This window comes from Phodopus roborovskii, unplaced genomic scaffold, assembly GCF_943737965.1.
Source record: "Phodopus roborovskii unplaced genomic scaffold, PHOROB, whole genome shotgun sequence".
Taxonomy (NCBI): Eukaryota; Metazoa; Chordata; class Mammalia; order Rodentia; family Cricetidae; genus Phodopus; species Phodopus roborovskii.
In genome coordinates this window covers 347,299-372,650 of record NW_026126409.1, presented here as the reverse complement: position 1 = coordinate 372,650, position 25,352 = coordinate 347,299, and the positions used below count along the sequence as shown (strand labels likewise).

Here is a 25,352-nt window from a genome sequence, read left to right as displayed (position 1 = left end):
CTTCCATAGAATTTTCAGAGTGAACACCAATACTGATGTGCACATACCCTCCCTGCCTTCCTGGGCCATGAGGGCTGCTCAGGGTAGAGATGGGGGAAGCTACTTTCCAGCTAGCAAGATTCATGAAGGGACCCTGACTGCTCTCCAGCAGGCTAGGCTCATAAGACTCATTCCGAAATGACTGAAGGGCTGAAGAAATAGACCCAGGATGGAGTGTTTTGTTAGCAAATGTGAGGCTCTAGATTTGATCTTCAGCACGCGCACGCACACGCGCGCAAAGAAAACTCAAGACAAAAAGAAAACAAAAGTAGTCACCAAAGTGGGACTATGTGTCTGTTTGTCCTTTTTCTTCTTTGCACAGTGTTTAAATCTCAGTAGGAGCTGAATTTACACCTCAACAAGGGGGGGGGTCAATTTCATCACTGGCTGCCTTCCACTCACAACAGTGTTAGGGCCCTTGTCCCCAAGGCACCAAGCAGACCCATTCCTTCTCTAGGATTCTCAGACCCAACAGATACAGGCACAACTATGCTTCTGCCTAGTCTCCCATATGTGAGATCAGCCCTGAGGCAGCCTGGCTGAACCTCCCTGTCTGGGTTTTGGCTTCCCACCAAAGACTAGGCTAGTAAATTCAAAGACTGGGGACCATTAGGAGGGTGATGGAACGAGCAAGAAACATAGTCAGTCCTGACTCAGAGCATCCCCTATGCTAGTTCACTCAGGAGCCCCTTCCTCAGTCATAAAGCTGTCTCTTTAGCAGCATAGGCCCTAGCGTTCCACTGGATACTGCTTTGCCAGCACAGGTGTAGGTAGCAAAGCCAGGGCGGGCTAGTAGAATCTCACCTCCCACTGGGTCTCCTCCAGTGCAGGGGCGAAGTTGGTCTTCTCCCGCTCGTAGGACCTCAGCTTGGTCTCCAGCAGATCCTGCTCCTTCATGAGGCTCTCGAGCTCCTGCCGTAGCTGCCGTTTCTCCTGCTGCAGCTGTAACACCTGCAGCTGGAGAACCTGCTGTGTGCGCTGGGTCTTCTGAGAGGCTGGCTTCAGCTTGCCCTTAGGTTCCATGCACTCCAGCTCGTCCCTGGTTCGCCTTGGCCGCTCCTCAAAGGTCTGACCAGAGACAAACTCCTTCTCATCGAAACTGCGCTGTAGCTTGTGCAGCGCGCTTTCCCTCTGCCGCAGCTTGTGCTCCAGCTCCTGGATGGTGCACTCGTCCGTGGAGAGTGGGGAACGCACGCATGAGGAGCCCTTGTCTACCTTGCTTGGGTGAGCCAGCTTGCTGCCCCCATCAGAGAATGACAGAGCCTTTAGGCTCATCATATTACTGTCCTGAAGGATAATGCCTTGTGTAATGTTGTGGGCTGAACCCCCAAAACGGCTGGTAGGCCCCACAGGGGTGACCAGAGGATCCAGCTGGTAGCTGCTGGTGGTGCTGTGTGTGGGCAGGCTAGACATGGAGTTCCGGCCTGAGTCAGACAGTGCCGCTGAGCACAGGCCTGGCTTCAGCTCCTGTTCCTTGGGCTTGTCTGGAGGCATGGGGTGAGGCTGGTGGCTGGCGCTCTCGGGTGAAGAGTGGAGAATGGCTCCTGACCGTGGCAGCACAGGCTTGAAGGCAGTGGGCCTCACTGCCCCCTTATCAGAGCTCTGGGGAAACAAAGGAGCACATAGCCTTGATTGTCTCTCCCACACTCATCTTACCTTTTCTCACTGTAGATGCACTTGGGCCATCCTCATGAGCCCACCTGAGCTAAGGAGGACAAGTGACACCTTTCTTGGTTGGCAGCCATGGCAAATCTTGTCATTAGCTCTGGGCCGGCTGAGTATAGAACACCTTTCTTGTGTATATGTGAGTATGTGTGTGTGTGTGTACACACATGCACAGCATACATGTGGAAGTCAGAGGACAACTTACAGGAGACCAGTCTCTCCTTCCGCCATGTGGGAGTCAGGTTGTTATCTTGGTGGCAAGCCCTCAACTGCTGAGCCATTTCACCCACCCGAGTATACCATTCTTAAGAAACCCTCTGAGGGGACTGGAGGCAGTGGTTAAGAACACTGGCTGCTCTTCCAGAGGAAGATTCTGTTCCCCATACTCAAATAGTGGCTCACAACTGTTTTAAAACTCTAATTCCAGAGAATTTGACACACTCTTCTGGCCTTTGTGCAAACCAGGCTCAACTGTGGTACACATACATACATGCAGCTAAAAACTCATATACATAAAAAATAAAATAAAAATAGACAAATCTTTTTTAAAAAGATGAAAACACTTGAAGGCCAGGCTGATGGCATACCCAGTTAGTCATTAACTTGAGAGGCAGAGGCAGGCAGAACCTCTTCAGTGATGGCCTAGGTAGGCACTGTACTAACAGCAGTAGCTGTCACCGGATCCCAGCACTCTAGGGAGGTTAGATGGGCACAGAGGTGTGGTGCAGCCAGGATGGCAAGCTGTGTAAACACAGCACCTCCTTGCCCTCCGTCTCTTCCATTTAGCTTAGCTCAAGGCTGAATCACTACTTCCAGGCCAGGTTGGAAGATCATTTGGAATAGAAGTCCTTTCTGAAACTTACAGTTTCCCCCAGTGGGGGATCTTCGCCTTTCAAAAGACCTTTGTTTGGAAAACTCTGCAAGCATGGGCATCTTTCTTATTCTGCCTTGAGAATCCCTGGTCCTAAAAATCTCAGCTCTGAAATGCTCCAGAATCTGTAAGGCTTTTTGAGTCTAGACAAGATGCCAAGAGTGGAAAAAATCCAACACTAGGAGATTTTGGGTTGGTTTGTGCATAAATTATTTAAAACATTACATAATCACCTTCCACTTAGATATCTAACGTCCATGCAAATATTTCATACTCTGAAAGACAACAACCCTGAAGCCTCTGGCACTCCTGTTCCCAACATTTCAGATAAGGGGTATTTAACCCATGCTTTAGAGTGGGCGTGGGGACTGAATAGGTAACTTGTTTCCAATGTGCACTAGTGAGGCTTATGAGATCTTGAACTGTTGGATGATGGGAGATGTCATTCTGTAAATATGTTTCTCATACTGGTTAATGAATAAAGCACTGTTGGCCAATAGGAAAGCAAGATAGGTGGGACTAGGAGACAAGGAGGATTCCAGGAAGGAGTAGGGAGGAGTCAGCATGTAGAGACTGGAGAAAACAGAGGTCTGGACCCACTCTCCAGTAAGATGAGACCACGTGGAAATACTTAGATTAATAGAAATGGATTAATAATTAAGACAGAGCTAGCTGATAAGAAACTAGTACCTGGCCAACAGCATTATATCAAATACAAAGTCTCAGTGTGTTAATTGGGGCTGGTGCCACGGTGGGTCCAGGCTAGCAGAAAAAAAACATACTCATTACAGTTGGAGGGGCTGGATTTCTGAATACCCAGGGCTCTTTGTGGGCATCCCAGCTTGTCTGATAACAAAATTCCATGGCTCATCTCCAGCCAAGAGGCCAGAAACCAAACTACAGATAGGGCAGGGATAGAGTGAGGATGCTCACTTCCCAGAGGCCCAGAGGCCCCCTTCTTCCCTAGCCTGTGAACTTGCTGACATTTGGCCTACCTGAACCATCCAGATTATATCCCAGCAGAGCCCAGAAAGGCTGAGGCTCACCACTGCCCTTTGTTCCAGGGCAAACCAAAGACTTCCGGTTTAGGGAATAGACTTTTGATTTCTGAAGTGAGGCCAAATGCTTCTGCTCTCATCACTGCTGCTCTGGCCTCTTGCAGGGCTAAATGCTTGAACCAGGGTACTCATCCCAACTACTTCTCATCCTGTTCCAACTCCCCCAGACACTTTTGTCAAAGAATCCCACTTACCATTTCTAGCTGATTGGAGAAAGGCATGAGCTTAGGTGGGGTGGCTGGGTCAAAATCTACTCCAGCCTGACCCCCCATGTCCCCACTGGATAGGGCTGTGTAGTCTGGGTGATGGGAGCCTCGGGCCTTTTGGCTGACCTTAATGTAGAAGAAGTCTTCGCTTTTTCCCATTTTGGAGCTGGACTTGCCACGTCCTGAGTCCTGGGAGAAGCCAAATTTCAGCAGCCCATCTGAGTACCGGTTGAGCTTCTTCAAGTGGGAGGATTTGCGCAGCTTGTACTGTGAGGCACGACAATGCTTGCTGTGGAAGCTGTGGCCTGAGATGAGGCTGCTGACACTGCCCATGGTGATACGTGGCCAAGGGCCTGTGGACTAGCTTGGAGACACTGTAGCAGCAAAATGTAGTCCTGGCTCAGCCAGGGGTCTGTGGTCAGAGCAAAATCCTCTCAGAGCATGGGAGAGCCATGAACCTGGAAAGACACACAGAGAGATCATAAATCTAGGCATAGCACTGTCATGATTTCAGGGGTGTTACTATTCCTGCCATGAAACCTGGATGGTAGAGAAATTTATGTCAGACACATGCTTGCGATGCCTCTTCTCTAAGTAGTTCTATCATTCTGATATGAGAAGGTCAGAGTGAGGTGGCATCCTATGTGTTGGGCATGCAGTGGGAGCTGAAGCACTACACATGATCATGGGACCCCTATGTAGTGTCATATGGATAGACAGCCCATAGCTAATCTACAGGACCCCCACTATGCTAAGGAGAAGTCAGGATGTTTTTTATGTGGGGGGGGGACAAGAAATGACAGAGTTCTGTATACCCGGGGAGTACTGAGGTTTAGATGCATCCCTCAGTATTTATGTTTTGGAAACTCAGTCTCCAGTGTCGTATGTTCATGGTATTTGGGAATGTGATTTGAACTCGGTAGGATTAGATGAGATCATGATGCAGGGAGTCTATGATGGCATTAGTGGCTCTGTAAGAGGAAGTAAACCCAGGAGTGATGGCACAGGCCTATCATCCCAGAACTTAAGAAGGTAGATGCAGGAGGATGGAGAATTCAAGGCTAGCCTAGGCTGTGTGTTAAATTAAAGACAGAAAAAGGCTAGGCTACATCATAGTAGGAACCCATCTTTTTAGGAGAGAGGGCGAATAAGGAGGAAGAGGGGGAGGAGCAGGAAAGAGACACAATTGGACACTTGCTCTACCTGGAAATTTGCTGCCCTGTACATCCCCTCCCCTAGGGGGCAGGGAGCAGCCAAAGAGCATTCTTCTTCACAGCAAGAAGGACTTGACCAAATGTGAATGCCCTACCCTTCCTGAACTTCTTAGGCTTCAGAACACAAGTTGAATGTGCCTAGATTCTTTATGAATTATTCTGTTTATGGCCTTCTGTCATAGCAACAGTGATGTCATCAGACTTGTATTAGAGGAGATCTTGAGAAACTGAGAAGCAGGCCATGGAAATCTGGGAAGGACAAAGCTTCAAGAAGCTGTAAGTACAAAAGCCCTGAGTGCCTGAGGCAGCATGCGCTTCTTGGGACCAGCTGGGGCACCATCCTAACTGGAAAGCCACTGGGTTGGCAAGGTCAACTAGAGAAGCAGCCACAGCAGGCAGAGAGCCTGCAGGTAGGGTCCAGGGAGCAGGGATCTTAGGTGACTGCAAGGATTTTAGTTTGACTGAGACAGAAAGGAGGAGTGTAAGCCAGGAACAACTTTATTTCCTGTGATGTGGAAGGCTGCTGTGGCAGGTGGGTAAAAGGGGCTGCCGAGGGTCAGATGAAGCATGCTTCTGCAGTGCAGTGTGATGCTTGGCACAGGACATGTGCCCCTACAGATGTGTCTAGGATAAACAGAAGTCTATGACAGCATGGTGCCTTCAAAAGCCAGTGACAGATGAAGTCTAACTACAATATGGGGCACTTTGTGTCTTAAGTTTGAATGCTAATGGTTTCCCACAAGCTTGTGTGTTGGAATACTTGGTCCCCAGCTGGTAGCACTGCTTTCAGAAGTTGTGAAGCATTCTGGACTGGGATCTAACAAGCAAACATAGGGCCACATGAGTAAAAAAGAGGGCTATAGCCAGTTGCAGTTTCGTCCGGAGTACTCTGTTTCTGGATCCATCAAGATGTGTGTGGTAGGGCTGCCGAGATGTCTCCATGGATAAAGTGTTTGCCATGCAAGTGGGAGGCATGGAATTCAGATTCTCAGAACCCACATAAGTACAGGGCAGGCACAGTGACCCACCTGCAATTCCAGTCAGTACCCAGGAGGATCCTCCAAGCAGCCTGGCTAGCATCAGCAAGCCCAAGGTTCAAGTTACAGACCTTGTTTCAATATAAAGAGGTAGAGAGCTTGGATTCAATATAGAGAAGGATGCTTGTCATCAACTTCTGGCCTCCATGTACATATGAATACATGTACATCTACATACATGTGTGTCCATATACATGTGAACACACATAACCAGATCACAAATATACACATATGCAAACAAAACACAACAAAGAGCCCCAGCTACATAATTTGGCCTTGGTAGTCTGTGACCCTCTCAAACTCTGAAGTGACATCAACCTTCCTCCCCTCCTGCAAGTTGTTTCTGTCAGGTATTCTAGTGCAGGAACAAGGAAGGTAAGTGATAAACATATTAAACAAATATGCTATACCTGCCACCTCCTTTCACCTGGCTCTTGAATCAAAGGTAAGATGGCCAATGACTTCCCCATTTGCTTGTTACATGGATTATAAACACTGTGTGTCTACAACACAAACCCTTCCAGGCTTCCCATCATTCTGCATCCTTTCCTGATATCCACAGTCACAGCCACACCCCTTCTCTCTTTGCACTGAGCACAAGAGACTTTGTCCACTTAGGACATGCACATCTGCTGTTTTTGGCCATGTAAGTCACTGTCATCCTTTGCTCTCAGCTCACCTCCTGTTACCCTAGACAAGCACAGCTCCTCCACTGTGTTCCACAACCAATACACTCATTTCCATCTAATAATTCCTTTAGCCTATAACATTCTTTTTAGTTGTAATTTATTGTACTTATCTCCACCAGAATTTGAATCTATGGCAACAAATACTTTGTATCTGGGGCTCCCAGAACAAAATTGAGGAAGGCTACTATAATGCTGTGGCCTCAGTCAGCCAGCTTACCACTGAGCAATGGGGGCCTTGGACTTAGATCTGTACATCACCATCTGCTAGATAAACATAGGTCCATGCTATCACATGCTGTTGGGGATGTAGATGCAGAGATGTTTAGCTTCTGTCCCAGTGACCAAACTGAGTCTCCAAGGTTGTGAGGGAGCCTAGAGGAGAAAATAGGGATGGGAACCTCCAGCCACACCTTCATTTCCTGTAAGTACAAATGCCAGGAAGGTTCCAGGAGCCCCGAGTGGCAGCTTGGGTGACTTGCTGTGTACAAGTTTCATACTGGGTGCTCAGAAATGGGAGAAAACAAAGACTGTTAGGAGTAAAGGGAGGGGTGGACAAAGGAGAGACACCTCTGTCCCAAAGAGAGCAGTCCTGTCCCTTAGTCCATAGGGAGCTGTAAAGTTCAAGGTTTCTCTGGGATCCACTTGAAACCAAACTCATTACTCCGTAAGTGTCCAGACTTGTTTTATTGTCAATTCAGAGAGCATTCCAGCAAACTGGGTTGTAATCCAGTCTTATTCTCACCCACCCCCCTCCATCAAAATTGATGCCTCTCTCCTCTGCAAGGACAGGGTAAAGGGGCACCTTCCAATGCTTGGGAAACGAATTTTATTGGCCAAGGGGAAAAGCAGGAGCCATATAGATCTTAAGAGATTCCGGAACGGAAAAAGAAGAGGGAAGAAGCCACTTTGAGTGTGGTAGGGTAGCCTAGGCTACACAAGCTCTTAGGAACAGATGAGTCTAACTCAGATGTCTTGTCTGAGGAGCTCCAAAGAGAATAGGAACCCAAAGTAGCCTCTAGTTCTCAGAACCCCTACCGGGGAAATTCAGGGCCCCACTATCCCAGCACCACAGCAGTAAGCACGCACCCTCTTCCAGTCCCAGCCCGCATTGCGCTTCACTACACCAGTACAGGAAATGGGCTAGGGTCGAAATTGAGGGCATCCCACCCCTGTTCTGCACTCTCCTCTTCAAAGGAAATCGGGCTGAAGCAGATGTGACAGTAACATTCTTGTTTATCCCCTCCAGAAAGTGGAAGAAGAGACATGGGGTTGAAAGGAGTTTGTCTCAATTCCAAACCAATGGTCTTCCTTGCCATGGGGCAAAGAAGTTGGGCCTAGCCCATAACATAGGCTTCAGGCCTAAGGGAGAGAGGCCCTGGGCATCCATGCAATCGCATCCTCTTCCTCTCCCCAACATGGCCAGAGAAGTCACTGGCCAAGCTCGGGATGAGCAGCTTCTAGCTGCCCACTTGGTTCTCTCCCTCCCGCTGCCCTCCTTCCCTCTGTACCCTCTTCTTCTGCGGGGAGGGGTCTTGACGAGGAGGTGAGGTAGGTAGGACAGACTTGCTTCTGGTCTGGCACTCACAGCCATACCATGAACCCTTCACTGTTTTCAGGAACAGCTGGCACAGATTCTGTATGAGAAGTATCCAGTATTGCAGCCCCCTCCCCCATACAGGGTCCCCACACAGACCCCATATACAGGGTCCCATGGTCCTGAAGCAGGAAGAGACCTCAGAACAAGGCTGAATGCTCACCTTCATGAGCAGAGAGTCTTAAGTCTTCCCTGGGCTCAGTTTCCAATCACAGCATGAGGCGAATTGGATTCACTTTTGTGGTTTTTGACTTCTTAAGAATTTAATAAGAATTACTGTCCCCTCATCAGAAAAATGCACCCTACAACCTCTTGGCTAAGACTTCTGAGGGCTCCTTGACCACTAGCGACTGACCCTTGATTGGCCTACTTTAAAAACATGAATACACGCTCCAACAGGAACTCTGGTGAGAAAGTTTGGCCTTGGCTTATGAACTTGACTTGGCTGCTCCCCTCTGGGGACTGGAAGGATGGGAAAATGGGAGCGATGTCAGGGTGAAAGAGCTAAGAAAATGAGTGGTGTGACCTCAGTCCCCTCACAACTTCAGACCCAGCTGCCCCAATTCCCAAGGTGCGAGCATGTTTGAGACTGGATTCCAAAGGAATTCCCAATCCAGGCGTGGTACTGTACTCCCTAAAAGAAGAGGTAATTTGGGACCAGCCTGTGCTACATAGCAAGGCCCTGTCTTAAGAAAGTAAAAAGGGATAGGATCACCAGGTATTTAGACTGGGAGGCCCCCTAGTTAGGGCAACAGTGCTCATCATACTGTGCCTCCACTTGGCTGTCTGGTACCTGGCAATCCATTATGCCACCTATATTCTTGCATTTCATTCTTATTTTAACACAGGTTTTTAAAAGTTGAAATACTAACAAAACTGACCCAAGGACTGGAGAGGCTAAAATCACATTCTGCTCTTATATAGGACCTGTTTCAGTTCCCAGAACCCACACAGTGGCTTGCAGCAGTCTGTAACTCCAGTTCTGGGGGATCCAATATCTTCTACTGACCCCCAAGAGCACCAGGGGTACACAAAGTACACACACACACACACACACACAAAAAAAAAACAAAAACAAAAAAAAAAAAAAAAAAAAAAAAAACAAAAAAACAAAAAAACCCCACAGATTCACAGGATTCATGGGGGGGGGAGGGGGAGGGGGAACGATTCTAGTCTGACAGCTGGGGAACCAGCATAAGACTAAATCAGGCCCCCTGAATATGGCTGTCAGTTGGGGGGGGGCTGGGCAGTCTAGGGGGCCCTCAACAGTGGAATCAGTATTCATCCCTAGTTCAAAGCCCATTCTTATGGAAGGAAACTCTCTCAGCCTAGATACACAGGGGAAGGCCCAGGTCCTGCCCCAAATAATGTGACAGACTTTGATGATTCCCCATGGAAGGCCTCACCCTCCCTGGGGAGTGGAAGGGGCATGGAGTGAGGGGGTTAGTGGGGGGAGTGGGAGGAAGGGAAGGAGAAGGAACTGAGATTGGTATATAAAATAAGATTGTTTTTAATTTAAATAAAAATTAATTTTAAAAACTCAAGCACTCCATGAAGTATTAACAATTGTTAAAATGCTGACTTGTTGATTTCAGAAATAAAACATGGCAGAGCTGGGCTCCCCATCCCACATTGTCCCCAACCCCTTACCTCAAAGTCTCTCCCCAAGGGAAGCTAGTTCCTTGAATTTGACTTATGCCACTTAAACTTCATTCAGGTCAGTGAGGTGTAGCTAGCATCCCCTATTGCCTGGGTACATCCATGGGGGCTAGTTCTTCACAGTGCAAATGCTCTCTGCTCAAACCTAGACACTGCGTTGCCAAAACTCTCCTATATATGACAACTTTGGCACACACATGAGAGCTCTTCTAAATTTGTTCTATTGAGGTCTTGGAGGCCCCAGTCTTTAATTGAATTCTTCCAGGACAGCTGACACCTGAGCCCCTTATTAGCCAAGAAGGCAGGCAGGAAGATGAGACATTAAGCCCCCAAACCACACTTCGCCCTTTCACAAGAAAGCAAGAACAGGGTCAGTCACTTTATGGCAGGGCAGTCTGTGGCTGGGTTTTTCTTAACAGATGCTGTCAATGTGGGGGGAGGGGTGGAAGGAGCCCTGAGAGTCAAGAAGCTTCAGTCGAAGCTTCAGTCGGAAGAATTTCAGTAACTCTGTAGCAGCCAGATGGGACAAACAGCATGTCCATGAGATCTTTCATAACACGGAAGCCAGAGAGAGCTTGGGCATCTTATGCCTAAGTCTTTCATGATATAGAGGCTCATGTGGGAAGGAACCATACCAGATTATAGACCTCAAGTTCCAGGACCACAGCATACTTTTTAGATATTAATGGGACAAGGCCAGCTGGGCTCCATTTATAGATGGGACCAGTTAGATTGGACCAATTATTCTCTAGGGGTGATATATGGATAGGTGTATGTGTGTTTGCCTATTAGAATGCAAAGTGTATGAGAATGTATGAGTAATCGCACATATGTGAACACATGTGTGTGAGAGAAAAAGTGTGATTGTGGACAACACCATGTGTGACTGACTGTGTGTATGAGTGCATGTGCATGCATGTGTGCCAGTGCAAACATGTATTAGAGCAGGCATGATTGTGTGAGTGTGTGGGCAAGTGTGCATGTGTGAGAATATATGAGTTTGAGAATGAGAGCACGATTGGGTGAGCTTGAGTGCATTTCATTATGAGAAAGTGGCATTAGGAGGGGAATCTGTGTGGTTATTTTTTGTGAGTCCTGTCTGCAGATATAGCTGGCAGCTTCTGAGTAGGGCAAAAGCTCTGCCCCAGCCCTGCCATCCCTCTAAGCAAAGGTTCTAATTTTGGCTACTGGAAGCACCTCCTAGGTTTTTTTTTTTTTTCTATATTAAGCTCTCTCTTCTGAACTCATTCATATACAGTCCCTTGGGGCAGACCATGGTCAAGCACAGTGGAAAGCAGGGGTCTCCTGAAGAACTGGAACCCACTTGAAGCCATTTTCTCTGTAAAGGAAGATGAAAGCCATGCCTGGTTTGGCTCATTGCTCATCTTCCTGTTTTAAGCAACTGATCACCCCAGAGAGAAGTGAATTCACCCTCTATCACCCCAAAGTAGTCCTGTTCACAGTCTTTGGCCAAGCCAAAGGAATGTAAGCCTGGGTTTCTGTTGCCAAGGATCTGAGAGAGGTGCAGGTACATAGACTCAAGTAGGAGTTTACACAGCAATACGGATTTAGCTGAAAGGCCAAGACACTCGTTTGCCAAGTTGCTGGGGGTCAGGGCCCCTCTAGCCCTAGTATAGAAATGCTTTTTCATAATTGTGTGCAGGAGGTGGATGTTCAGACTGCAGTTGTCTGGCCCATCTTTTAGAACCATGGCAGAACAGGCTGTCTGGCCAGGCCACTCTTCCTAGCCCTGTGCCTTTACACTTTGCTTCAGAGTCCAGTGTGAAGGACAGCTGTTCTCTGTGAGGAGCCACACATTGGATAGAAGCTAGGCTGGGTGTTACAGAACCTGAGCTGATTAGGGTTCTGCCTCACTCCACCTCTGGGCCCCTTATTTCACTTTCGGGACTTGGCTCACTGTTGTTCTGGCTGGCAGGGAACAACAGTGCACAAGAAGAAACCATTCAGTTCCATTTCTCAGGCCCCACATCACCACACACCTTACATGCTCTCAACAAAGGACCACAGATAGATGCACCCACTCTCATCTGGCATAAGAATCATTATCAGGGCCTGTCTCACAGGAGGTGGAACTTCACAGAAAACCCTGGTATGCTGGTGCCTGTGATGGCAAGTCTGCTGAAGAGGGCCTGTACAGATCCAACAAGGACAGATCATTTCTGATTCAGAAAAGCTCTGGCCACAATTCTAAGCAGCCGAATACACTAGTTTAATAAGTGAGTATATAATATTCCTGTAAGGTTTATTGAAGCAACCAAACAATATGCTTTGGGAAAGAAGAAAAATGGTGAAGAGTACTTTGGAAGTGTTGTGGACATCATCAAGAACCATCAGCACAACCCCCTGGTTCTTATTGACAGTCATAATAGCACAAAGGAGTCTACAAGACTGAAATATGCTGTGAAAGTTTCATAAAGAAAGAGACATCGATACCACACTGTTCCAGATCATTCCCCTGTTTCTTCTTTTGAGAAAACTTCATATTCTGGATATGGATCTTCAGCAATAACAGAGAAGACAATGAAGCCACCGAGGTGGTAAACTTTACTCCTTCATAAGATGCTCACGTGAGCTTTTCTAGTGCCCGATCTGATGAAGAAATAGCTGGGGAAGTTCAATTATTGTGCTACTAATATTCTCCAAATAAATAAAGGTACTTAAAAGAAAAAAAAAAAAAGAATCATTATCAGTCAGAATCTCCATCTCCTTGAGTGTCAGATAACTGCAGCTGATAGCAACTCCAGCCATCAAAACATGGAAGGAAATTATATAGAGATATATATTGACCAAAATTAAGGCAGAAAAACACTGGCAGACTGTAATGGCTAAACCTGTGAACTTGGCATGCCTGGGGACTTGTGTGTGAGAGAGTTCTAGCCCGGGTTGTATAGGTGTTACAATTTCATGGGCTAGGGTCCCTGACTGTATGTGATGGAGAAAGTGAACTAAGCACTAATATTGTCCTTCTCATCTTCCTGTCCATAGATGCAATGTAACATCTGTCTCATGCTGCTGCTGCTGCCATGATTTCCCCCTCTCACACATTCTACCCACACATCCCAATTCATACAGAGTCCAGAGCAAAAAGTAAGTGCCACCATTGACCTCTTTCCCATCTGGATATTCAACCCAGTTGACCCTATCCCATAAATAGCTAGAAAGAACATGAACTGCTTCATGATGCCTCGTTGAACCCTCCAATTGGGAGCCAGAATAAGCCCTTTCTTCCTTCCTGAAGTTTCTTTGGTCAAGATACTTTTCCACAACAATGGGAACAGAAACTAATACAGTAACTGCCAACCAGATCTTCTGAAATTAGATGTGTGGAAAGATGCAAGAAATCCACCCTCACATGTCTTCAAGTCAGAACAGTGAGTCTTGGACTAGAAAAATGGATAAGGCATCTGCTGTGTAATAAGTGTGAGGACCAGAGTCTGGATCTCTAGAAGCTATGTAAGAGCAAGCAGCCACCTGTAAATCCAGCATGGAGTCAGGAATGATTAGCCTAGCTATACTAGTCAGCTACACCCTCACAGAGAAACCCTACATCAATAAATAAAATAGACATCCATAGAGAAAGACACCTAGTATTAACCTTTGGTCTCTACAGGCATATCCACACACATACACATGCTCCAGCACACACACAAGCACAGGCCCTTCAGAAAGCATCCCGGTTGCTGCTAGGGATAAGTTTACAGCATCTTCTAGGCAAAGATGCTTCTCCCTCCAGTAGGAGGGCTGCTCAATCTTGCAGACCCAGGAAACTAGTCTGAGGCATCTGTCAGCTATACCAGATTGGCAGATGGACCTCCAGGCACCTCTCCAAAAGAGCTCTATCAGGGGCTAAGGGGCACGTCCCAGGTCTAACTGAGTACCCTTCGATGACTGCCTCTCAAGCTACTTTGCTCTGGCTGGTTCACCTTTTCCTATCTAGAATTCTTCCCAGTGATTCAGCTCCTTGTCCTTGACCCCTCTCTCTTTTGCTTGTGGGTGGGGTGGGGTAGGGGTGGGGAGCAAGGCTAGGGAAGGGGTAAGTCCAGTTTGCAAGCTTCAATGCCTAGAGAGCTCCATGTGGGGAGCTCAATACATACTTTCTGAGTGAATAGATGAATGAAAAAAAGAGGCAAGGACGGAGGAGGAAGGGGTGGGGAGCGTGGGAGGTGAGAGGCAAGGCTGAGGGTGCTAATGGGGAGCAGGCTGTTGGTGGGTTGAGAGCACAAGCCCACACAGTTCTCAATTAAGTGAACTTGGATACAGAGACAAGGCAGAAAGTGAAAGGGTAATCACTGGCAGTCTGAGTCATTCCATCACACAATCAGAAGCAATTCTGCTTCTCACTGCTCTGGAGGAATCAAAACCACTCTGCCCTGCAGCCTTTTGTGTGCAGGTCGGCAGCAGAATGCTGCCAGCTGAGCCTTCCTCCATATGGGTGGGCAGCTTGTGTTTCAGCAGCAGCTGATTGACGTCTCCCCTCAGGAAGATGATTGCCATCCCAACCTCCTGCTTTTCAAACACAAAGTCCCGGTTACCTGCAAAGCTCAGGCAAATTTACCCTACTGCCACTGGTGTGGCTGTGCCTACAAAAGCAAGCCAAAGGTATTCTCATTCAAATGCATGGCTCTTGGTGCTGTGGGGTGCCAACGCCTGGCAGGCTGGGCAGTACTGGCGTGGGACAGACAGTTGGACAGATGGACCAAGAACGGAGATTCTGATCTTAGAGATCAGGATGCGTGCGAACAAGGAGGGTTGGACAGCTGCCTAGATACTTTGCCATTTCATGTGAACAGACATAAATGATTTTGAGGCCAATTTAGATTGGGAAGGATCTGAAAAACCAGTGATGAAACAACCGTGGATTTGGGGAAGAGGTATGTTGACGCCCTGTTAGCACCATGACATTCCGGCTCTGAGAACTAGAGCTGGCATTTGGTTAGCACTTGGCCAATTGGATATTCTCAAGTCTATCTAGACTGGATATGTCTTGAACTCCCTGAGTTCTGAAGGTTAATGACTCTGAGAAGTGCTTCTGTGGGTCTCTTGAAAATTCTGATTTTTCCAGTCACTGTTTCCACATGAAGATCCTGTCTACTGACTTACCCATTCCATTCCATCCCAAACGCCAGAGACAAGGAGCGCCTTTCTGATGGCATCCTTTGAATACAGAGATGGTGGGGTCCATCCTGGGCTATCACAGAGGCAACCCCTTCCATAACCTGGGCATAAGGCACATCTGGTAAAGAAGGCTAAGAAGCCTTGGGAGTTGGCAGGCATAGAAAGGCCCAGGTTGCAGATGAAATGACAAATGGAGAAATACTTTTATTTATTGGTTGGTTTTCTAAGATAGAATCTTGCTGGGTGTGGTATCACACACCTTTAAGCCCAGCACTGGAGAGGCAGAGGCAGATGGATACATAGCAAGTTCTAGGAAGTCAAGGCTAAAAAAGTGAGATTGTGTCTTCAAAATAGATAGGCAGATAGACAGATAGATGATAGACAGACAGATAGATGGACAGATAAAGACAGTGTCTCATATAGCTCAGACTGGCCTTAAACTTCTAGCTTTAAACTTACTGTACAGCTGAAGATGACCTTCACTGTCTGATGCCCCTGCTTCTAAATCTCAGGTACTGGCATTATAGGTGCCGGCCACCACACCTCCCTCATGTGGTGCTAGGAATTGAACCCAGAACTTCCAGCATTCTAGACAAGCTCTCTACCAGCTGAGCTATATCACCAGCTCTGGAAGAACTTTTTCTTTCTTACGTTGGTTTTCTGAGACAGGGTTTCTCTGTGTAACAGGCCTAGAATTAGCTTTGTAGACCAGGTTGGCCTGGAAGTCACAGAACTCTGCCTGCCTCTGCTTCCCAAGTACTGGGATTAAAGGTGTGTGCCACCACCTCCCCAATCTGGGAGAACTTTTAAGCACAGAAATGCTTCAGCATTCCACACTCAGAAGCCATGGCAAGGTCTGTGACTGTCTGAGACCATCAGCAAGGGTCCATAAGCTTGCTTCCTGCTTATGTCTGTTTATAACTTCAAAAGAAAGGGTGGGGGTAGAAATAGCGTTCTGAAAGGTACCATTTAAAAAACACTCAGATCAGAGTCAAGATGAGATCATGTGCCTCGCCTGCACCCCAGCAACCTGAGACGTCCAATGTCATCATCAGTCACCAAACCTAGTGAAGGCCAGGCAGACATGTGTAACTTGTAACAAAAGATGAAACGGGAAAAGATAGGAATCCTTTGCTTCTTACAAGATCTTGAGGAGGGGAAGATGGAAAACAACAGTGGGCAGGCATGGGAGAATGGGGGGCAACAAAGTAAGCAGCAGATGCCTGCTTGGCCGCTCCCTCTTCCCTACCCTATTCTGGCTTCTCCATGCCTATTGTGTGTGTGTGTGTGTGTGTGTGTGTGTGTGTGTGTGTGTGTGTGTGTGTGTGTGTGTGTGTGTTAGTATGTGCACGAATGTTGGGGATATGTGTTGAGTGGGCATTTTGTGTGGTATGTTTGTCATGTGTCTTTGTTTATGCTGTGCTGTGCCAGGTGGGAGTGGGGAGGTTTCTGGAGTGGGGAGACATAAAAGAGATAACTGGTGGACTACAAAATGAAGGGAGCCCCGCAAAGCCACCCAGCCCTAGTGCTTGTTGGGTGTAGTCCGCTTCAGTTAAGTATTGCGTACACCTGAGTTTGTTATATCGAGTGCTGCATTCATGGGCTGTTCCTGGTGTGTCTCTCCCTGGCTTGACCTGAAAACCTCTCTCAGTGTCATTTGATGTGTCTGGCCAGGGAATGTGATTTCTGTCACTTCTGTTCTGCCTCGCCCCCTCATCCTTTTTCTAGGACTTACCCTTGTTGGAACCAGAGCCTCATATTCAACAAATTGCCTAAGACTCCTCTGAACCTGTGGTCCTAGAGCCTGCTCTAGCGAAAACAACCACAAACCTCTTCAGAAGCCCAGAACATCAGCAGGTTGCCACCTAGCTGCCACCCCAGTCTTTGATTTTGTCCCCTTGATACCAGTGAACCTTCCTTCAATGTTAACAGTTGGCACATGGAGACAGACACTCTGAAAAAGCTTGTGGAGATCAGGGACATGAGAGTTACCAGAGCTACACCCCAAGACCTTTATGCATTTCCAGCCCCAGTGATGCTGTCCCAACATGCCATCACTGCTTCTCAGTGACTTTCCACATGCTCACCTTTCTGCTGGAATGACCTTCTCTGACCCACTGAAGCTGCTCAGGCAGGTGCGGGGAATATGGAGAAGTACCTTTCCCTGACCACTGCCTTGTTTGGCTGTGTCTGGAAAAAGCAATGCTGTCCTGTGTGAAATCAAATCCCACATCACAAGCCTCCATTGCCTGGGGGCTGGATGATGGTGCATAGAGACTGCTCAGAGCTAAGGCCCCTGATGCCGACTGACATTGGAGACCCATGGTTCAGGGATTTTCTTTGCACCTCTATCACTCCTTGGGAGTAGGCATTTTGTCTTATTTTCCTCAGGAAATTAGGTAAGTGTGTGAATTTGAGTTGGATGTCTGTTTAATTATATTCCATCTGAATAACTAACTACGTTAGGACAACAGATAAAAGTTGGGATTCACAGTCACCTTACCATGGAGGTCATGGGTCAGCCATATTTCTTCTAATAATGGACAAACATGGGTGAAGAGCAAGTTTAGCATCATCCCCCCCCCACGCTTTTTTTAATAGACAGGGATTATGTATCACAGACTGGCCTTGATCATTTTATATATCTAAGAATGAGCCTGAAGTTCCTACCTCCTGAGTGCTAGAATTATACAGTTATATGCCACTATGCCTGGGTTATGCAACACTGGATATCAAATCCAGGGCTTTGGGCATGTGAAGCAAGCACTCTACCAACCGAGCTGCATCTTCCGCCCCAGGTATTAAGTACTCAAGAGACAACGAAGAAGTTAGGCACCACAGCTAACTCATCAGCTGCTCATGCTCTCCTGCGAGATCCTCATGTCACCTGTTCCTATAATGACCATAGGCAGGCATTACTCACAGCATTAGGGACCGGGTTTCTTGAGGCCACAGCTTAAAAAGCTGATTCTAGAAATTGGGATTTCTGGCTCACGGGCCACAGCTCACTCTTCATGAACCTGTACAGCTTGGCTACATGGGGTAGCCAAGACAGCCTGGCAGGGCAGGCTCTACTGACTTTCACATTCTAGAACGTGTATCATAGCAACTTCTAAATGGAGACAGATATGTCCTAGGAGGGATTAACTGCCAGGAACACTGCATTGTCATAGCATTCTAAGTATTTACCAAACACCCAATATGTGGTCACCATCAGGGCCCTGTCACTTTGGCAGTGATCACGACAGAGTCCTCCTTCACAGATAAAGTTATATGAGAAAATGGCGAAGTTGTTTGGCTTCAAGCTCCTATACAAGACCATTCTTTCCTCCCAGCTCATCCCCCATTATCCAAGCTATATTCACTATGCTGGCTGCTTTTGATCCATAGTGTAAGAATCATTGGCACAACTAGGATGACACTAAACATCTGGGGTCATTTATGACTGTGTCTTCAAAAACTCTTTACTGCTGACCACTGTCCCTCACATTTGGTTATATTTCCTCCTAGAGCACTGCAAGCCATAATTTAAGGGCCTAGGTCTTGTGGTGTCACTGTCTTCCCTCTTTCTTCCCACTCTATTCCCTGTGAATTCTTCCTTTTCTTCCATGGGCCTCCCAGGCTTCTCTACTCTGATTCCCATGCCTAAGCCCTGGTGTGGTTCTGATAACACTTCCACAGGGAAGATGACTATGTGTATGAAAGGCATGCACCCTCTCTCTGCTCCTTTTTTCTCTTTTATAATTTGAAATAAGACTTTGGTGTGTAGCCCCAACTAGCCTTGCACCCCTAATCCTCTGACCTCAGCTCCTGAGTACTGGGATGAGGCTGGGAGTTAAGGATGTCATGAGTGGGCATGTAGGGCTCTCTCTGTTCCTTCTTAGAAGAGCATCCATCATCAATCACAGTCCAGTGAAGCTTCTCTTTCCTCCTGTCTCCTCTCAAAGACCACAAGCAATTTTATCAAGTACTGTATTCCCAACCTCTAGCACAGTTACTGGTGCAGAGTTTAGTATTAGTGTTTAGAAATAGGATTCCATAAACCAGGGTTTCTCTATACAACAGCCCTGTCCTGGAACTTGCTTTGTAGACTCAGCTGGTCTTGAACTCATATAGATCCACCTGCTTCTGCCTCCTGAGTACTGGGATTAAGATGTGTACTACCATTCCTGGTTTACAATGTTTGCATATTAAAAAAAAAAAAGCCTAATGTGGTGATGCATACCTTTCATCCCAGCACTTGGAGGGCAGAGGCAGATGGATCTCTGTGAGTTTGAGGCCAGCCTGATCTACATATTTGGGTTCCAAGACAGCCAGGGCTTTCTAGAAAGAGCCTGTCTCAAAATAAAACAACAAATGTTTCCATCCTTAAACTTCAGCCTAGGGGACACCTTGGAATGTATGCAATGGCTCTAGCACAGCTGTGACAAACCTGGCCTCAGCATGTACTAAGTAAGACTACTAGTTACTTTCATGTATCTGTGACAAACAGTTGACAAGACTCCTTAGAAGTAATTATTTTGCCTCTCAGTTTTAGTGGGCTCAACCCATCATGACAGGAAAGACATTTATGCCAGAAAGGATAATACCAGTATTTTGCTGGCTTGTCCCTGACACCCAGACAAGAGGGTGGTGCTATTCCCATTCAAGGTGTGTCTTCTTCCCACTGGAAATCTTCTCAAAGACACACAAAAATGTGTGCCTTGCCATCTCCTGGGTGATGTTCCCATGAGACTGACAATGAAGCTGACTGTCACAGTAGGCAAGCACCGTCCAGTGGACCTTGGTAGTACTGTACATAGCCTATACCTGATCAGACTGCGGCAGTGGAAGGCATGTATAGACTTGTGCTATACCTTCCTGCTGTGGATTTACTGACTGACATAACCTTTAAGGGTGTAGGTGTAGTTATGGGTTTGTGTGGATACTAACCTGTGTTTCAGGAAAAGGATCTAGGATGTACTGAGCACCTTGCTGCCTTAATTTGCCTGGAGCCTTGGAATTCCTGGAGCATAAGACTTCAGTCCCAAGCAATGATAAACTCTAAGTATCACTGGGGTCTTGAGGGAAGGCCTACACAAGCAGGAGGCTGGGATGTATAGAAAACAAAACTAAATTAGTCAACAAAATCCGCTGATCTGACACTTAATGGGAGATGTCATTCTGTAAATGTTTCTCATATTGCTTAATGAATAAAGCACTATTGGCCAGTAGGAAAGCAAGATAGGCGGGACTAGGAGACAAAGAGGAGAGAGAAAGTAGTAGGGAGAAGATTGAAGATGGGAGATGGAGAGAGAAGAATGCCAGCCTCTCTCTCCGGTAAGATAAGACCACATGGAAGTACTTATATTAATAGAAATGGTTTAATATTTAAGAGAGAGCCATCAGATAAGAAACAAGTAACTGGCTAATAGCATTATACCAAATACAGAGTCTGTGTGTTATTTGGGGCTGGTGCAACGGTGAGTCCAGACTGGCAGGGAAAAAAACATACACAACAGACCCTTGGTCCTCATCAAGTAGCCTGCTGGGGTAAGGTGATTAAATAAATAGAAAGATCCAGTAGCTGCATGTATGTTTCAGTGGTGCTAGCTGCCTCTCAAGATATGATCTTGAGCTTGTTTGCAGACAACAGAGAATATTGTATGGAGAAGTTGGGTGATTCATTAAACTGGGGGCAGGAGGAATAAGTAGAACATGAAGGGATATCATCATCCCCATCCTTCTGCTTCAGGCAGAACAGAAACCTCCCTGCACACATCACAGGGTGGGGCAGAGGAATGGAAGAGAACCTGAGTAGGTGGGAGAAATCTAAGAAGGTGTGGGAGGGAAGGGAGTGAAAGGGAATCCTCCCAGTGAAAGGAAGACTGGAGAGGGGGGTTGAGGAGAGGAGCAGGAAAAAATGGTAGAAGATGGAAAGAGCTGGTTGGCTACAGATAAACAGCAGGAGAGGGAGGGGCTAGTCTGGGTCTCAGAAGAGAGTTGATTGTAATGAAGATGAAGTGACCCCAGAGGACCAAAGCTAGGCAAGGAAGGGTGATAGTGCAAGGCCAAAGCAGAGGTATACACTGAGTGTGAAGACAGCATCATAGTACCACTGCTGCCAGATGCTGCCAGAGGTGGGGTTTCTTTTGTGTGTATGTCACAATGCTGGGTAAGCTGTGACCAGAACACATAAGGGGCAAGGGGGTAGATATGAACAAGTGCAATGTTATATACATGTGAAAATGTCACAGAAAAAAATTATCTTGTATATTAACTAAAAATAATTTTAAAAGTTTTTAGAGTCAGGATCTCACTACGTAGTTCCGACTGACTAGCCTTGAATTCACTATGAAGACCACCTTAATCTTACACTCATAGAGATTTGCCTGACTTTGCCTTCTGAGTGCTGGGATTAAAGTCATATTTCATGACACCAGGGTGTAATATTAAAATGATAATTAACTTTTGTTTTGTTTGTTTTTTTCTTTGATATGGAAATGTCACTCTTTGCCACTGGCTTGCCTAGAATTCATTATGGAGATCAGGCTGATCTTGAACTTATATTTACTTGCCTTTGCCTCTGAGTGTCACCACACCTCATACTATTGATGCTTTTTTTTTTAAACAGGTAACATGAAGCAACTACACACTCTCTCTCTCTCTCTCTCTCTCTCTCTCTCTCTCTCTTTCTCCAGGCTGGAGATCAAACCCAGGTTTTTATATGAAGTAACAAAATTAAAGTTGATAAATGAGAATCTGTTTATGGTGGAAAAGTAAAACAAAAGAAATAATGTAATCAGGCTAGATTTGTGTTGTCTGATCATTAACAGGTACAATGACTTAATTCTAAATATGTCTCCAATACTGGTCATCAGAACTGAGTGTAAGAGTAAGAGACATTAAAGGTATTTACCTTTAATGGAACGAATCATGAAAGACATGATCTAAGAACTGAACTTTTCCCTATGAATCCAACATCCCTATCACCCCAGGGTGCAGTCTGTCCTCAAAGTACCCTTGTCTGTTTCTACCACTACAGAACCAGAGTCTAAAACAGTTTGTCAGCATCCTGGCATCAACCCAGAGTGCTGTCCATGTCTACTGCCAACTCTGTCTTGATGCAATCTGGAAATTCTGGCATTGGAGGAAAGCTGGTAGAAGACAATGAAAGCAGAAAGGCTAGCCAACTGTAAGTACTGGTGACTGCTGAACTCACCACTATAACTATACCATTGAGCTCAGAGTCTGACACACAGTTGGAGCACAACAAATGCTCATTGAGAAAATGGATGAAATGTTGCATCAGCTAGAAGTTATATTTGTAAAACACTGACCCAATCTCTTCCATCTGGGAACCCTAGAAACTTCTTTGAAATCACTGCCTTAATTTCCATTTCAAAAATCACTACTCACTTACAACCCTGTCCCAAGCTTGGGAGTTTGAAGACATTGTCCCTAACTAAAGGTGTTGCTTTTGGCTGCTATGGAACTTTGGAGTGAGGTCTGGATGATGATGTTAGCCACTACAAGTGGGCCTTTGGGAACCCTGATGTTGAATATTGATCAACAAGCTTTAAAATCACCTAACAGACAAGTGTTTGGGTATCTCCGTGCATGATGTTTCCAGATGCTCTTTTAACTGGGAAGATCTGCCATGAAAATAGGTTGTGGTGATATCCTGCTTGTACAAATAAAGCCTGTCTGAAGTTCAGAGAATGGAGCTTGCCACTAGCTAACCATAGAGGTCTGGAGGTCAGTACAGACAGACAGGAAGTGAGATGGCTAGGCAGAGAGAAGATATAAATGGGCAGAAACACAAAATTGCTCTCTTGTCTGCTGAGATGCTAAGGAGGTAAGGTATGGCAGTGGTTGCTCCTTCTCTCTGTTCTCTCAGCATTTTCCTCTATATATCCAACTCCAGGTTTTTATTATTTGGACCAATTAAGAACTCCATTTACAATAGGTGGTACAATTCTGTATCCTGGAATTCTGGACTGCATAAAAAGGTGAAAACTACCTGAGCACCATCATCCATTGCTCTCTGCTTCCTGACTAAGGACATGAGGTTCCCAGGCACCCCAAGCCTCTACCACCATGGCAGACTCTACCCTTGAACTGCAAGCCAGAATAAATCTTTCTAAAGATTTCACTCCTTTCTAAAGGAGTGATTTTATTGCATATGTCAGTTATTTCATTTCCCAGCAATAAGTCTCACTAATCCATGGGTTATGCCAGCCTCCAGCTCTGGTCTGATACTCTACCTAATCCACCAGTATAAGCAGCTGCCACCTCAAGCTGCTGGCACTGCATATGGAACCGCTCTAGCTGCCTTGTCCTCCCAGCCATGATGGTTTCCTTCTGAAACCAGGAGCCAAAGTCACTTTCCCTTAAGTTGATCTGTAAGGTATTGTCACAGAGTATGTAATATGTCTTAGCACCTGCTTCTTTCTATTTCTGTTCAGTCCTTCATCTACCATCAATCCTCCCCATACCCTCCTGATAATACTATACCACCTGTAAGCACATACCACCTCCTGGCCTTGTTAAGGCTATTGGCTCACCTAGAATCTCTTCCATGACTGACCCCCAGTCTATTCCACTCAAAGCCTACAAAGTCTCATCCTCTGGCCCATGTCAACAACCCCCCTCTAAGAAAACCTTCCTACTTTTACTTTGTTGGATTGTTTAATCTTTCTCATTAAACCAGTTGTTTCTAACATGACTTGTTTTGTTTGTTTATTTGTTTGCTTTTGTTGTTTAAAAAAATCCATGTGTCACCCCTTACAAGCCTTTGGGATCCTTTTAGATTAACCCTAGTTCATTCATCTTCATATACCCAGCTAAACTGTCTGTGCAGACATGGACGCAGGGTGTGGAGGTAGGAGAGGTGTCAGAGAGGTTCAAAGAGGTTGGTAGAGGGAACATTAGTGGGTTGCTGTTAAGAAAATAAAACTGTGGCTTTAGAAACTGAATGTTCTTTTCCTAACTCAGATATACCAAGAAGCAGAAGTACCACTAAGACAGGAAGGAGCCCTTATACCATTCCCCTTCGGTAAAAAGACCAGTTCCCTTAGGCACTGCTCCCTCAATTAACCCCAGGTTTCGCCAGAGAAGACATGGTCACACTTTCCTCCTGTTTTCCATCCTTTCATTGGGAGAACTAGCCTTGATCTCAGAGCAGTTCCATAATAAGGGTGTGTGCTTCTGCAGGCTTCCATCTGCCCAGTCATCTTGCTAATTGGACCAACTCTGTTTCCTCCGGCGCCTGGTTCTGATAGGCAGAAAAGTCCTCTTCAGTTTTTGTTGGATGTAGTTAGTGTTCCTGCTGGCCCCTTCTTGGGAGTTCACTTGTCATTCAGGCCTCATGAAAGACTCCCTTACAACTACTCATTCACTGTAGTTCATTGTCCCTGCCCATTCATCCACATTCATGGGTATAATTCCTCCAGCAGCCACATGCACAGGGACGTGTGCATGTGTGTTGAGACCCCCATGTCCCTATAAGCACTGAGGACACTTGAATAAAAGGCAGTGTCGCCTGAATGAAGAACTGCTCCCCCCTCTAATGGATAGCCAGTCTGTTGTACTCAAGTTATTTCAAGAAATAACAGGAAAATGCATGGCTGCTGAAAGCTGAGAAGGAGGAGGGGCAGGGTGATCCTGGCAGCCAACTTCTTAAAGCACTGTCAGGGACTGGAGTCCAGATAGTGCAGCAGGCTCCCATCCTTCCTCAACCAGCCCATTCTGGAGACACATTCCACCGTGCATGGCCCTCTCACACTTCCTAGGTATCTTTCACTTTCCTACTTTGAATCCTGTTCCGTTCAACCAGCAGCTCTGCTCTTTTTGTTTTGGTTTGTTTATTTGTAGGGTGGTGCTGTGAATGCCAGACAAATGCTCTCTGCTGAGTTAGGTCCCCAGCTCTTCATAATACTTTTAAAGTGGTTATTATCACTTTAGGAAGCAAAGCAAAGCTAAGACCATGAAATAGGAAATATGAGAAAAATAGCCAAAGGACCATTTTATTAATCATCTACTACTTGACCACTGGAGGATGCCTGTGGGCCACCCCCATCACCAGCCTTGATTCTCCCTGACATGAGGGCTTGACCATCTCTGGAAAGTCTTAAGTCAGGGCCTACTTTGATCCAAGCTTTAACTGACAGAGACTTCCCTGGTTGTCCTGCACAGGCCCAGAA

The 25,352-nt window shown here is 46.4% G+C and overlaps 1 protein-coding gene across 1 annotated transcript in view; it reads right to left on the bottom strand.

Moving 5' to 3' along the window:
• The window catches only part of Lzts1 (leucine zipper tumor suppressor 1), a 52,000-nt gene that overhangs the window by 5,906 nt on the left and 20,742 nt on the right, over positions 1 to 25,352 (bottom strand). Inside the window, exons 2-3 of the mRNA XM_051181913.1 lie at positions 3,828 to 4,297; positions 844 to 1,641 (exon numbers count right to left, since the gene is read on the bottom strand). Coding sequence (XP_051037870.1) covers positions 844 to 1,641; positions 3,828 to 4,172 — 1,143 coding nt within the window. The 5' untranslated portion in view covers positions 4,173 to 4,297. The remainder of the gene's footprint in view (positions 1 to 843; positions 1,642 to 3,827; positions 4,298 to 25,352) is intronic.